This window comes from Ictidomys tridecemlineatus, chromosome 7 (genome assembly GCF_052094955.1).
Source record: "Ictidomys tridecemlineatus isolate mIctTri1 chromosome 7, mIctTri1.hap1, whole genome shotgun sequence".
NCBI lineage: Eukaryota > Metazoa > Chordata > Mammalia > Rodentia > Sciuridae > Ictidomys > Ictidomys tridecemlineatus.
Window position 1 is genome coordinate 177,568,297 of NC_135483.1, and position 15,502 is coordinate 177,583,798.

General features: G+C 36.3%; 1 protein-coding gene across 1 annotated transcript in view; it reads right to left on the minus strand.

The window, feature by feature from the left end:
- The window catches only part of Abca12 (ATP binding cassette subfamily A member 12), a 120,173-nt gene that overhangs the window by 14,998 nt on the left and 89,673 nt on the right, over window positions 1-15,502 (minus strand). Inside the window, exons 36-42 of the mRNA XM_078018480.1 lie at window positions 14,121-14,248; window positions 12,410-12,497; window positions 10,454-10,559; window positions 4,109-4,163; window positions 3,354-3,531; window positions 1,765-1,880; window positions 603-762 (exon numbers count right to left, since the gene is read on the minus strand). Of these exons, the coding sequence (XP_077874606.1) occupies window positions 603-762; window positions 1,765-1,880; window positions 3,354-3,531; window positions 4,109-4,163; window positions 10,454-10,559; window positions 12,410-12,497; window positions 14,121-14,248 (831 nt within the window). The remainder of the gene's footprint in view (window positions 1-602; window positions 763-1,764; window positions 1,881-3,353; window positions 3,532-4,108; window positions 4,164-10,453; window positions 10,560-12,409; window positions 12,498-14,120; window positions 14,249-15,502) is intronic.

The window sequence follows — 15,502 nt, forward strand, 5'->3', positions numbered from 1 at the left end:
TTATTCACACTTGAGGCCAACTACTTCCACCTCGTGAATTTTCCTCCTCCTGGTGTGTGCTTGTTGGTCCCTCAGTTCACTTCATTTCCTCTCTATTCTTTTCTCTTAGTGCTTCTCACTAATCGTAACTCTCAGCTCTGAATGGAAAGTGATGCTTACAATGAAGTAGATTCCAATACGTGATTGAAAGGGAACGGATTAGGTTTTTCCCATATGAATGTTCCCATGAATCCTAACCCACAGTCACTTAACTGAGCCATTCTCCTTGACACCACCATACGATAAGGCTTTGTTAATGAGGGAAATGTCCAGCTGACCAATTGGTGGCATGATTTATGAACTACCACACAATATATCTGATTTCACCTCCATCACTCCATTCAAGACCTAGCCAATGTCAATAGTTTTTGACTCTCAGGAAATACAATAATAAGCATTAACCTAGGTGGAGTTTATAGAGAAGTTTTTAAAGCTGTAGCTTTAATAGAAGCAAATAATATTCCTATTTATAGAAGACAGAATAAAGAAAAATCTTTCCACCTTGAACATGTTAAAGCTTCTGATACATTCACTGGACTTGAACAGACTAAGAGGGACCTCACCGGATCATTAGGCTTTTCCTTGGATAGGAAGTATACCACCGACAGGGAAACGATAGAATTGATGCCAAAAAACAGGTTGACACAGACGTAAGTGATGAAGGCCATTCCTGTTTCATGAAAGAGACCAGCCAGCAAGTACATCCAAGAAAACGTGGCATACCTACGGGTTCATCATACAAAGAATTAAAATTACACCTTAATTATCCCATTTTATAAAGCAATAAACACCTAGATGGGTTTCTAAAGTAAAAGCAAACATTAGGGATGAGCTGCCAAGCCTTGTAGCTAGATCTCATTTTCATTCCTCTTTTTGAAAAAAAAAAAAAAAAACACCCAAAGGATGTTTTTTAAATGATAGCAAGAAGCCTCTTTTTGAAAAGGAATCTCGAACAGTCAGTCCCATATCATTACAACTACAAATTATTCCCCCGTGGGGGTGGTTGTAATCCTTTCCAGGCAAGACTTTTGTTGCTCAGAATTATGAGTTCAATCTGTATAAATCTTATAATTTAAAGTTGAGGGGAAAGAATGGCATCATTGTAGGTCAGCTAAGCAGATAGGACCTGGTGAGAAGCTGGGAAGCTTGTTTTGAGCAAACTTAAACAACACTGGAGGAAATTAAATAACACTAGACACACAAAGGTCTTGTATCAGTGACAATAGCTAACCAAGGGATACTACCCACGCATTCAGGGCAGGGAGACTGCTATGCTAAGCACTGATTATGTCGCCTTGTATTAGCCTAATGTGAAAGCAACAATGTTATGTGTGTCCTGTTAGGCATCTCTAAAAAGATAAAGTATATGTAAATTTATACACCTTATAAATGCTATATGTATTCATATAATTTGTCAAAACCTTTGTATATGCATTTCCCTGGTCATTCTAAAGCCTGTGTTTTTGCATAGATTAGATTATATATGTAAATTGGTAAGTATAACGCTTGGCACCAAGTAAGTGCTCTTTAATAATAACAACACTAATTTTCAGAGGCATTACACTTTACAGACTATGGACTAGCAATTGTAATGTATCATTAGTCATCACTCATGTCAAATGAAACCCCAAGACAACTGCAAATTAGCTAATGAGGTTGAGGTCCTATTTGTGTCTAGGAGCATTTGATTCTGTTAGTTCTTTCATTGCTCAATCAGCAGCTTACCCAAACAGCAGAAGGAGGAGAGAAACAGCACCTAGGTTGCTTTCATTGTAGAAGGCAGGTAGTTTGAAAATTGCAATGACACCAATGGAAAATGCTACAGGGACCAAGTAGAAGACCTATGGGAATATGTAAAACAATATTTAATACATGGCAAATACCTTTTTTAAAAATCAATAAGCTATCTAGTTTAAAGCTTCAATAAGTTGACCTAGATAGATTTGAAGGAATGAATTTTTATTTATGTTCCTGTTGCTTGTAATGTTCAGCTTATTTTACATTGATTTTACTTGAGAATTTGTCTCCTCCAATATGAGGTAAAACCAGTTTCTCTCTTTGTAGATATACAAGAAGTCCCAGGTGTTCCTGCCTCCAGGCTTTAACACTTGGGATCATTCAGTGACAGAGGTTCGGTGAAAAAGATAAGACAGCCAGGTATCTTGGTATTAGAGGCAGCCCTTAAAGTATTGATTTCAGTTTGAATGCCGCAGCTCTCAGATGGTTGATTTCTAAGGCTCGGTTATCTGTGTGAGACACTCTGTGCAAAACAGCAGGGTAGCGCGGGACCCACACACTCTTGGAATCACAGGTGTATGAACAAAGAACTCAGTATTCTGTTGGCAAGTAGAAATGCTAAAAGTGGAAGAGTTTGAGGCAAGGTGCAAACAGTGGTGGTGGTAATTTACTTTGGGGTGTTTTGGGGTGGAATGGGAATGGAAATCTGCTAAATTGGAATAAGCACCAGATATCAGACCACAGAATCTCAGTAGTAAGTAGACTTTCAAAGAAGGATATCCTTGAAGCTTTCTTAACATGAAAGTGTCTACGAAGTCCAGAGTATTCATTACCATTCTCTTGGATTTGGCTTCTAACAATGAACACATTTCAGACCTCACTGGATACATTAACAAAATAGATATGCGGTTAATTACTCTCCAACTCTTCAACCCAATGATCTTGACAACAACTCAGGCAATTTCACCATAATCACAGGCAAATGCATCCTCATCCTGGGCTTTTGGCCAACACTGGCACTTCTCAAGTCAAGAATAACCATCTGAACTTTGGGAACATTTTTATGCAAATGAGACAGACATCAATAAAATACATTCCTTCTTTTCCCTGATAATCTTCTCTAATGTGTCATTCAGTAGGGACTGCTACTCCGAATTTTTCACGATTACTTGATTAAATTTTTATAATCTTGATTACTTGGCACAATTAGATAAGGCTCTTTTACTGCTCAGCTTCTATTTCTCCACAGTAGTGGTTCTAAGACTTCAGTGTCCTTAAAGTCACCTGGGGGATCTTGCTTAAAATGCCTACTCTCCACTCCACTCCCAAGATATAGATTTAATCCATTTGGACTGGGGCCCAGGAACCTACATATTGACAAGTGCTCTTAGAATCTGATATAACCCAGAGATGAGCAAAGGCAGTTTTCTCTGTCCTCCAAACACTGGACTCAAAATTATTTTTTCCTAATTTACTGTCCTTATGATAATAATTCCAACAACTAGAGTAAATAACTCTTGAATATTAAACTCTGCCAAATGAATCCTACCTTTCTGGCAATGACATAAGTTACTCACCATATCGTAAATGAAGTTTGTTACCCAGTAGCATGTCACACCAATGCCTGAAATGTGCTGCAACTGCTTGGCTTTGGTCTGATGTTCCCTTACAACATAGGTGACAAAGCTGGCGGTGGTGACAGAATAACCCATCAGGATGGACAGTGCCACTAAAATATCGATTAAACTGCTGATTCTGTGGTGAGCAATGGGAAGAGGAAAGCACACATAAGTTTTGGAACTCTTTTCCTTTCAGGAAGATTCATGACTCAAACTACCAAAAAAACAGTACAAGAGGTGGCTGTGACACAAATAAGGCCTCCTGCAACAGCCAGATAATATCTTTGACATGACTCCACTGTGATCCTGGAATAAATGTAGTTCCAACGCATCTGAATTGACTAAGGATATTTGATAAAAAAAAAAAAAAAACCTCGGTCTCCAAGGGTTACAGCATGCATGCAAGGGATGTATGGATCTGGGGCATAGAAACGGGACTTGCCTGCTAAGCATCGAAGGCAGAATGATGAAGCCCTTATGCACCTGACTCGGAAAAGCAGCAGACGGAGTTCATCTGCAGTCCACAAGCTCTACTTGGCAACCCACTCTGCACCCTTTCAGAAACTTCCTTTTAACCCAGTCAGTGACTTTATATAACCAGCCCTTCTAGACTGACTTTCATTCAGATGCAACTGTGATTTCCAATTAGAGCACTTTCACAGAGTCTCAGCCATGCCAAGGAGAAAGAAGTCACAGCAGAGATATCTACTCACGTGGCCTGTTCCTGGTCTTGCACACCTGGATAAGGATGGCTATACATGATAATGCCTGAAAGAGGAGATGGTTCATCCATTAGTAGCTATTCAGTTCATCAGAAATCCCAATTTTTAGATGAATAATATATAATGCTTTTCTCCTTAGACTCTAATCTAAAGGATTTTACTTCGGAGAATTTTCTTTTAAAGGAAATTAATTTCTCCCCAATCCTGTGAGTGCTATGATTGGTGGCACTTTTGTAAAAAGAAAAGTTGTGTCTTGGAAGGAACAAGCATTTACATTTCTCATAGAGCATGTCTTCTTCTACTACATTAAAAAATTGTTTTCTGGGGCTGGGGATATGGCTCAAGTGGTAGCGCGCTCGCCTGGCGTGCGTGCGGCCCGGGTTCGATTCTCAGCACTACATACAAAGATGTTGTGTCCGCTGAGAACTGAAAAATAAATATTAAAAAAAAAATTCTCTCTCTCTCTCCCTCTCTCTTTAAAAAAAATTGTTTTCTGCTTTCTTCTCCTTTTTCATATGTATGTTTGTATTCAGCAGCACTTCATAAACTGGAATACATTTAAATAAGCAATTCAAAAGGGTGCCAATTACATGAGAGTCCCCTAAAGAACAGACCCAACTCTGGAACCCTTCGTCTCACTCAACTACTTAGAAGATGCTTCGTTCTAGAGTTCTATCAGAGTAGGGGTTGGGCGCTCCAGCCATGCATTTCCATTGAGACAGAGAGGCCCAGAGAGATTCAGAGGTATTAGCTGGCTCCAGAAAGGCAGTCATTTAATTCAAACACAGTCCCAAATTATTGGAATCTCCTAGGGTTTGTTATACTTTCTGAGTTAGAAGCAAGTCTGCCTTCAGTCCCCTTCCTTACAGGACCTTGATTGGCCAGACTGAAAAATTGGACAGACATTAGATTCCCAAAGACCACAGCATGAAGACAATGTCTATGCTGTCTGAGCAAATATGGGAAAGAATGATGGGGAATGGAGTGTGAATTGTCTCCTAAATACGTGTTCCTATGGGTTGTAAACTGAGCAAGAACTTGCTCACTTACTGCTCATCTACAATCTGCTCATGGCATTAGGATACTCAAGGGCAGTGCCCAAATATAATAGATGATTCTAAAGACGATTCTCTTTCTCAACTAAATTTATAATTTTTATTAAAAATAATGTGTCATTTTGAATTTGAGTCCTGCAATGGATATATGTTAAAGAAAAAATACATATGTAGTTAAAGAAACTAACAGCAAAAAACAGTTTGACCAACAATCTTAATCACAACATGGAATGCATTTTTTTTTTTTTTAACCTTTTGTGTAAGTTAATGGGCCCTTTTTTTCTGAGGTTATATTTTCATTAGAGGCTCTGCTTTTTTTTTTTTTTTTTGCAGTAGGGATTGAACTCAGGGGTGTTTAACCACGGAGCCACATCCCCCACCTCTTTTTTTTTTTTTTTTTTTTTTTTAGTTATCAGCGGACACAACATCTTTGAATGTGGTGCTGAGGATCGAACCCGGGCCGCACGCATGCGAGGCGAGCACGCTACCGCTTGAGCCACATCCCCAGCCCAGGGGGCTATGCTTAAACCCTGCTAAATTATAATATAGACAAGGAAAACTTGCCTTTTATTTCTGCTTTGTAGTTCAGAATTAAGAAATATTCTACTTCAGGGCTAGGTTGTAGCTCAGTGGTAGAATGCTTACCTAGCATGAATGAGGCACTGGGTTTGATCCTCAGCACCACATACAAATATAAATAAATAAAAAGGTATTGTGTTCATCTACAACTAAAAAAAAATTTAAAAAAGAAATACTCTACTTAATCAGAGGAATCTTTGCAAGTACATTTTCCTTTACTATATAAAATCCTATGGAACCAGTTGTTTTCATATATATCTTTTGCAAGATCAAGTAAATGCATCAGAATTAGAATCCTATATCAAAATTATTTCTGTAGGTCCTACACAAAGATTGGATGATGGATGCTCACTGAATCAAATCAAATCTTAAAATTTCAATTAATACTTTTCCTACATACAATATATATACTAAGAAGAAGGCATCTATAGCACTGCAATAAAAACAGACACATAGACCAATGGTACAAAATAGGAGACAAAGGAACAAACTATACATCTACAGTCATCTGATCCTTAACAAAGGTGCCAATAACATACACTGGGAAAAAAAAGCAAGCCACTTTAATAAATGGTGCTGGGACAACTGGTTATACGTCTGTAGCAGAATGAAACTAGACACTATTTTTCATCCTGCACAAAAACCAACTCAAAATGGATCAAAGATCTAGGAATTAGGTTAGAAATTACATAACTCATAGAAGAGAACGTAGGGTCAACATTTGAGTACATAGGCACAGGCAACAACCTTCTTCTCAATGGGATCCTAAAGCTCAAGAAATAATGCCAAGAGTTGATAAATGGGACAGCCTCAAATTAAAAAGCTTCTGTACAGCAAAATAAACAACTAAGAATGTGAAGAGAAAATCTGCAGAATGGAAGATCTTCGCTAAAGGATTAAAATCTAGAATATATAAAGAACTCAAAAAACACTAGAACCCCTTCAAATAACCCAGTTAATAAATGAGCAAACAAATACACACTTCTCAAAAGAAAAAAATACAAATGGCCAACAAAGATGTGAAAAATGTTCAATATCATTAGCAATAGGGAAATGCAAATCAAAACTATACTTAGATTTCATTTCAAACCAGTCAGAATGGCAGTCATCAAGAATACAAACAATAGATGGTGCCTGAATGTAATCCCAGCGGCTCGGGAGGCTAAGGCAGGAGGATCACGAGTTCAGAGCCAGCCTCAGTAAAAATGAGGCTTGCTAAGCAACTCTGTAAGACTCTATCTCTAAATACAATACAAAAAATAGGGCTGGGGATGTGGCTCAGTTGTCGAATGTCCCTGAGTTCAATCCCCTGTTACTCATCCCTCAACAAAAAAGAATACAGTAGTAAATGCTGCAAAGAGTGTGGGGAAAAAGGAACACTTTTACACTGTCAGTTGGACTAAAAATTAGTACATCCACTATGGAAATCAGTATGGAGGTTCCTTAAAAGATTAGGCATGGAACCACCATATGATCCAGCTATACTAATCCTTGGTATTTATCCTAAAGGATTAAAGTCATCATAACTATAGTGACATATGCATACCCATGTTTATAGCAGCAAAATGCACAATAGCTGAACTATGGAACCTGCCTAGATGTCCATCAAAGAATAAAGAATGGATAAAGAACATGTGATGTGTGTGTGTGTGTGTGTGTGTGTGTGTGTAAATATGATGATAAATATATGTGGTATACACACACACAAATGGAGTTTTATTTGACCATAAGGAAAAATGAACTTATGTCATTTGCATGAAAATGACTGGAACTAGAGACCATTATGTTAAGCAAAATAAGCCAAACTCAGAAAGTCAAGGTCAGATGTTTTCTCTCATGTGGAAGTATAGAGGAAAAGGAAAGGAAAGGTGTATGTTGGGGACAGATCTCAAGACAAGCAAAGGGCCAGCAGTAGAGGAAAGGAAAGAGGGGGAGAGGGAGGGGAGGGGGAAGTGCTGGGGAGTGATATTGACAAAATTATGCTGTATATTGTTTGCATGTCTATAACAACAAATCCCACCGTTATGTGCAACTGTTATGCCCCAATTAAAAAATATGGTGAAGAAAATATTTCGAAGAAGGAAGGGGACACGTTATGCCATGTCTACAGATGCAAAGCTAAAAGGAGATGTTTCCATTGGCCATAGCTGCGAATGCAACAGAGGGTAAGACTGAACACTGGTGTGGAAGGAGCAATGTGTTAGTGCTTTTGAGAAAAAGAGTTTAGTTGTATAATATTTGTTTGAGAAAACAAACAAATCAGGGCTCTTTGGGAAGAAAGACAGAATTTCATGAAAAATTAACCACTAGAGGGAACCACACGAATATAATAGATATTGACATTGCAAAGAAAAGCTAATTAAAACATTTTTATTAGCATGCTAGAATTTTTTTAAAAATCAATTTTACAGCTAAAGTAAAATCCTGATTCATGCAGAATCCAGCGAAGGTTTCTTTGAATATGTAATGTGTTAGGGGAAGGTGGTGGGAGAATAATTGGGTTCACTTTTAAAGACAAGTCCTATTACCATGGTAGGCCACGTCCATACATTACAAAACAATAAAAGTATTTTAGGATGATACAGATTTCTTTTTTTTTTTTTTGAAGACATGAAACTCGTTTCAGAGAGAGTAGAAAACTACCACTTTCATATATCTAATTAAGAAAAATTAATAAGAAATAAAAGTCAGACTATTATTAATCTATAACTCAACTTGAACCCTACATTTAAATAAAAAAAAATAAATTTCAGCTTACGATCCATACAAAGTTTATGTTCTAGAATTCTTACTTTTTAAACCCTGTAACTTAAAAACAATGGTAGGAGCTACAACACAACTGCTAGAGTCTAGAAAGGCTTGGGTTATCTTGTTCTAAGTAAATAACTCTACTTATAAAGGAAACGAGAATACTGCTTTTAAAAAGTGAGTGCCACGAACATCCTCTTGTTCTTTCTAGCTTTGCAATACTCTCCCCTAGTCATTTCTTTGGCTGTTTTACTTTCATTATCTGTCACAATATCTCTTTTGCTCCGAATAAAACATCCGACTGAAAGTCAAGTTTTCAACTTTACTTCAAACCAGGCTATACCAGACTTACCCGGCTTCAGTAGTACCATTTCATTTAATTTACCACTTTTGACTATGCCTTTTATTGATGCTCTAGATCTAAAGACTATCAATCTTTTTATTTTCTTTATGGTTCCTTCTGCTAGGAAATTGCCATAGCAGTTGGGGGAAAAAAATACTGTTCTCTCTGAAATAAAGACTCTTAATTATTCTGTTGCTGGGATGAGAATTTGATGCGATGGTTTACTTCTACAATCACCAGTCCATCTGGCAGGCACCCTGATGCCCAACAATAGGGAGATGAAAGAAAAGGGAGGAGTCAGCATTTCTCATCAAAGATAGTATGTATCTTTTTTTCCTACTCAATAAACTATTTATTAGGCTCCTTCTTTGCCAGCAAATATGTTACTTAGATTTTTGTTCATCTTTTTAATTATTATTTTTTTAGGATCAATATGGAAAAATAATTTGAGCAAGACTCGAAAAGATGAAATGGTCCAATGAACAGTAATTGAATTAGAAAAAGAAATAAATCAATTTCTTTTAGATTCCAACACTATTTTTAAAACTATCTGGGAGCCTTTTGGGAAATACAGCTGAAGTAGACCTGCAGAGTTCAGAGAAGCAGTCTAAAGTCATAGTTTGGGTGTGGAATGACCCCCAAAGACTCATGTGCTTAAAGGAACGCTCCCCAAAGCACCAGTGTTCAGAGGTGAGGCTTTTAGGAAATGATTAGATCCTGAAGACTTCCAACTCAGCAGTGCATTAATCCTTTTGGGGGGTTGATAATTTGGATGGATCATTGGGAGGTGGGACCTAGTTGAAAGTCACTGGAGGTGGGAGGTGGAAAGGTTTCTTTTGTTGAGGGTACCTTCTTCTTTCTCTCCTTCCCAGCTGCTGTGAGCTAAGCAGCTTTCCTCAGCCATGCCCTTCCGCCATGATGTTTCTGCCTCAGAACCTGCACACCATGGGCTGAATCCTCTGAAACCATGAGCCAAATAAATCTTTTCCTCCTCTCAGTTGTGTTTTGGACACAGTGACAAAAAGCTGACTAACATAGCTAACACAGGAGAATTAGGAAAATGAACAAATAGGAGTCAGGCAGCCTTGGGTTCAAATTCTACTTCTGGGAGAAATGATATCATCCTGAAGAGCGTTGAACAGATCAGTAATATTTTATATAAAGCATGCAACATATGGTGAGTGATCCATGGATCGTAGTAGTTTTGGTAGGTGTAGAGCATTTTAGTTTAAAAGTTTCATCTTCACGTTTAGGTTGGTGAATGATATTTATAAACATTAATTGTTTAGAAGTTTTAGCCTATAGATAAGTAAATAGTTTAAAGATATTTTCCTATGAGATATATCTTCTAGGTATGACTACAGACATGAGCAACAAGTTGGAGTTATTATCCTGAGTTGATAAATGAGAAAACTAAATTAACCTGAAGTTAAGGGAATTATCCAGAATGTTCCATCTGGCAGGAGTTACTACTTCCAAATTCCTCTTAAAGACCTGTGATTTAGATGCCATAAAATACCCGCCACTAGGAGGAAGTAGACATAATGTGCGTTTTTATAGGGAGAGTAACAAAAGATGCAGCAGGAGATGCCTTTGTGTAAGTAACTTTACCATGCCGGGCAGCATCGTATTTTGACATGTTAACTCGCAGGAGGAAATTATTCAGGCTGTTGAGGTAAGCTGGAAGGGAATGATAGCCTTCTGGATCATACCACACCTGTTAAATTCCAAAAGAAGGCAAGATCAATATTGTATTCAAATAAATTAGGCTGCCTTTAACATCTGACAGGCTAGCTTGTTCATATTTGAGGAGCAAGGACCAATTTCTCAATAACTTATTTCATCTTAGCAGGTTATGAGCTATTCCCCAGAGTGCTGATCAGAGACCCATGTTTCCAAATTAAAGATGGGCAGAGGTTAGGAAGACAGTTGTTCTGAGCAACAGCACAAAGCTATGAGCTATTCTAGAATCACAAAAATCTTGATCTTGAATCTTTTCTAGATCTTGAAATAAACTAGAGACATCATTGGTATCTCCATCTCTGTGGAAGATCCATGGTGATTCTGAGTCTAGACTTATAGTATTCTGATCCTCCAGAACAGTAGTTAAAAACAAATAGCATGTAAATCAGGATAGAGAAAGAAAGAAAGAAAGAAAGAAAGAAAGAAAGAAAGAAAGAAAGAAAGAAAGAAAGAAAGAAAGAAAGAAAGAAAGAAAGAAGAAAGAAAGAAAACACATGTACAAGTACTGAGACTTTACTGACAAGGTTGACAACCTTGAAATAACCCTACTAACTTTCTATGCCTGGCTATAACCCACAAGACAGTGAGTAACTTTATCTTCTACATTAATAACAGAATAGTTTAAAATACTAGTGCACTCCAATTCAAATCAAATTGGTAGTTCAAAATTGCAAATTTGATTTAGAGAGAAATTATTTCATATTAGAAACTCCGCTGTTTTAAGCAAGAATATTTGCTCTGTGTGTGGAGAGGAAGGGGGAGGAAGAAAATGGGAGAGTGCATTGAAATTCCTATCATTACTATTTTCTACATGATCTTGTGAAAAATCTGCTCATATAGGTCTTATAATATATATCACATAGGGATTTTGTGAGGAGGAAATTAGGTACTTTGTATGAAAGGTGATACTAATACTTGGCATATAATGGTCACTAAATGAAAATTAGTTTCCCCACTTCCTCCAGGACTGTATATGTCTCTTACTACCAAATGAGAAATAGGAGAAGGATAATTTAAAATCCCTATGACAGTCATTGATCATATAGGCAATCATATGTGCCTGATTCAGTGACTAGCTGGTTTCAAAGCATAGGTTTGATCTAGAAGAAAAAAAATATATAACCAACATGGTTATTTATCTCCATTGAGTTCTGTTAAATTTCCAGCTTTAATAAGAAGCAAGGCTAAATATATGTATGTATGTACATGTACATAAAGAAAATAGTATGTAAAGAAAAATGCAGAAAACATTAATGTGTGGTGTAACAAAAAATTACAGGGGGAGTGCACCCATTCCAACACCCCATGGGATGAGAAATAAAATTTACTTGTGTCCAGAACTCCTTTTCCCCAGCCCTCTGTGTTTGTCCTTTTCACAATCCTTTCTCTTTCCCCAGAAAAATATGGTTGAGTTTTGCTACCCTTAAAGTTTGTGGTAAATGCAGTCAGAGTCTATTGCATATGAATAATGATTGGGAGTTTAAGTCTACTTACTATATGAAGCTGAGTGTTTTCACTTCCATAGCTGAATGTTTTGTTGAATGAATTTAAAACTATTTTTAAATTCTATTGCATATCAGCATTGTGGTTGTGGTTTTGGCTATTATGAGCAATACTCCCACAAACAGTTTTGTCCCTAACTCCAGGTGCTTATCTGTTCATGTTTCCCTCGGGTACCTACACAGATTGAAATCACGGTGCTATAGGATATGCAAAATACCAATAGAGTGTACACATGTTTTGTTTTAACCTCATAAAAATGTTTAAATGTGCCAATTTCCATCTTTATTTGTATGAGATCCTAGAAGAAAGACCATAATTTACCTTGGCAAGTGTTCTATTGGCAGGAACTCCTGTTATATCAAAACGAAGGTCATTAGTCAAACGCAGTCCAAAACTCCAACCTCCATATCTGCAAAGGGTAATAAGAGTTGTACTTGTTTTACTGGATAAAATCTTCATAAGTTAATCTCAATTACTTACATAGGAGCATGATTTTTTTCTTTCCATTACGAACATATTTCCAGTATGAAATAAATGATGCCTGACATATTTTACATTTTCTTGATTCCTTTTATCATATTTTAGTCTCAAGTGTACATTATAAGTAAAGGTAGAAAGTCCTTCTAAGCAATTGCTTATGTGCCATTCTAAAAATGAGAAGCAGTTAATCTAATCAATTCCTCCATCTTAACTGAACCATGCACCATCTCAAAAGTCTTACTTTATATACAAACAGACATACAAAAAATTATGGTATATATGTGTAATAAGAATTGTAATGCAAAAAAACCCCAAAGTACATGTATAAAGACATGAATTTGCATGAACATACTTTATATACAAAGATATGAAAAATTGTGCTCTATATGTGTAATAAGAATTGTAATGCTAAAAAACCAGTAAGTAATATAAGATGATAATGTTAAAAAAAGTCTTAATTTTAGTGCTTAAAACTCATTTATGGGGAATTAATAATAGAGCAATAAAACATCAGTTATCTTTTTTCAAGAGGCCCAATTTCTTCTATACCCCAAACATTTTTTCCCTAGTTTATTCTCTGGTGCCATGTTTTTTCTCAGATGTTTGAAGGTGAGTTGAATTTATTTAACTACTTATCCGTTCATGGTATTCTAAAAACAAAAATGTGATTTTTTGAATCCAAGTAGTAACTTCAAGTGTAGACAAATTTGGATGCCCATAAAATTAGGGTCCACCTACATAAATAATAGTGCAATGCAACTCACATTTGAATTATCTTCTTGAAAGGGAGGTTTTAGAACTGTTTGTTTATAATAAACCTATTTCATTTATAATAAATATCTTATTGTAAGATATTCAAATATAGAAAATAAAAATATTTTATTGTTTATAATAAAACCTGCATTTATTGAAAACATTTCCTTGTATATCTATGCCTAAAAATTTCTGAAAGGATCTATATCAGAATATTAATAGTGATTATATCCGGGTGGAAGAAATATAGTGTTTTCTTCCTTTTGCTTATCTGTAGTTTAAAGTTATTTTACAGAGAATGTTAATTATTATCTTTAGAAGCAAAGGAGGAAAGGAGAACACGACAGTGATTTGAAGCTCAAGAACTTTTCATCCCTGGTAAATGCTTAGGTGGCTTAGGCATGTGGCCTTGCTACACAGGCGGACACTTTGTCCTCTCACAGATACACTTTAAGTTTTGAGATATTTTTACTGGAACTAAAGCCAACTGTTAACAAAAATCATGCTTTCAAACATTTCAAATAGACATGATCTGGTCAACAATTTCTCTTTTCCTTTAAGAAAAACAATAAACAAGTTTATTAATATATTTTGAAGTCTAAAATAGCCAATGCTTTTTAGTTTGCTCAAATTAGTCTTAGAGACACTATTGAATACAAGAGACTCTTTAGACAACACTAAGAGCTTAACCATGTAAATCATCAATAGAAATTTGCAACTATCATCTCCACTGTCTCAAGTTTAGAAGTTAGTTACCATTAAAGTTACTAAGCAATAAATATGTCGTAGAGTATTGTACCTTTTTTGGACAAACTCATTTGCAGTTGATATGAGATAATTTTCCATGTGGTGCCCAGTGAGATTATAAATTACTTGGGAAGAATAAGTTCTTCTATGAGGTGGAGAATAGTTAAATTTAGGACATTCCTGGAAAAAGAAATTAAAAATTAGTTTCCTTTCGGCTTGTGCTATGCAGATTAAGTAGATGATGTCAAGGAGTTTCAGTCTTCTGATTTGTCTATCACTGCACCTGGTGAAGTGTGATAAAACTGTCCTTTGACTCTAAAGAACTTTGAAAAAGAGGTCATCTTGCCTATGGCCAGGAAATTAGCATAAATAGTTATTATCACTGTAGAGCATATACATGTGTTTAGGATTTGTGTAAAGTTAAGGACATAAGTTTAAAAATGTGTGACATTTCTTTCAGTTGCCACCAAGGCAGTGTTTTTGGAGAATAACACTAAACATAAAGATGCCACAAAATTCTCTCAAAAATTCAGAGAGCCAGGTACAGTAGTGTATGCCTATAATCCCAGCAGCTCTGGAGTCAAGACTAGCCTCAACAATTTAGCAAGGCCTTAAGCAACTCAGTGAGAACTGGAGTGTTCAATCACTGAGCCACATCCCTGACCCTTTTTTAATTTTTATTTTGAGACAGGGCCACATTAAGTTGTTGAGACTTAAGTTGCTTAGGGCCACATTAAGTTGCTGAGACTGGCTTTCACCTTTTGATCCTCCTGCCTCAGTGTCCTGAGCTGCTGGGATGTGCCACCACTCCCAGCCTCCTCACATTTCTGATGGGAATACAATAGATGTGTAATTGCAGGTCCCCCAGGGAATGCATATTTTCCACACCAGTATGTACTGTCAGATAGTTTAAAAATTATTTGTACACAGTAAATTGACATCATGAGTATATGTTTGCCAACACTTGGAATTTTCCTTCTTCATTTTAGCTGTACTGGTGATTGTGGAATGGTATTGCTTTGTGGTTTTAATTTGAATTTCCCTGATGATTACCTGTTCATGTACTTTTGGGCCATTTGGATATTCTCTTTGTGCAATGTCTATTTATTTTGCTAATTTTTCTACTACATAATCTTTTGTTTTGCTGATTTGCAGGAGTTATATATAATCTGAATGTAAGTTCTTTATTGTATGTTGATACAACTACAATGTCACCTTCTACTCTACAGATTTCCTTTTTAACTCTCTTCTTTCAAAAATCTTAGGACTCGACTTTATCCATAGAGTATGTCTGATATACATAACACCAATTATGCAAAGTGACACATTGTTATTAAACAGCTGAAAATAAACTGACATGTAGGTTAAAAATGTTTGAAGTCTATGTTTTCTGGATTAATAAAAATTACCCAGCTTCCAATTTTAAATATTAAT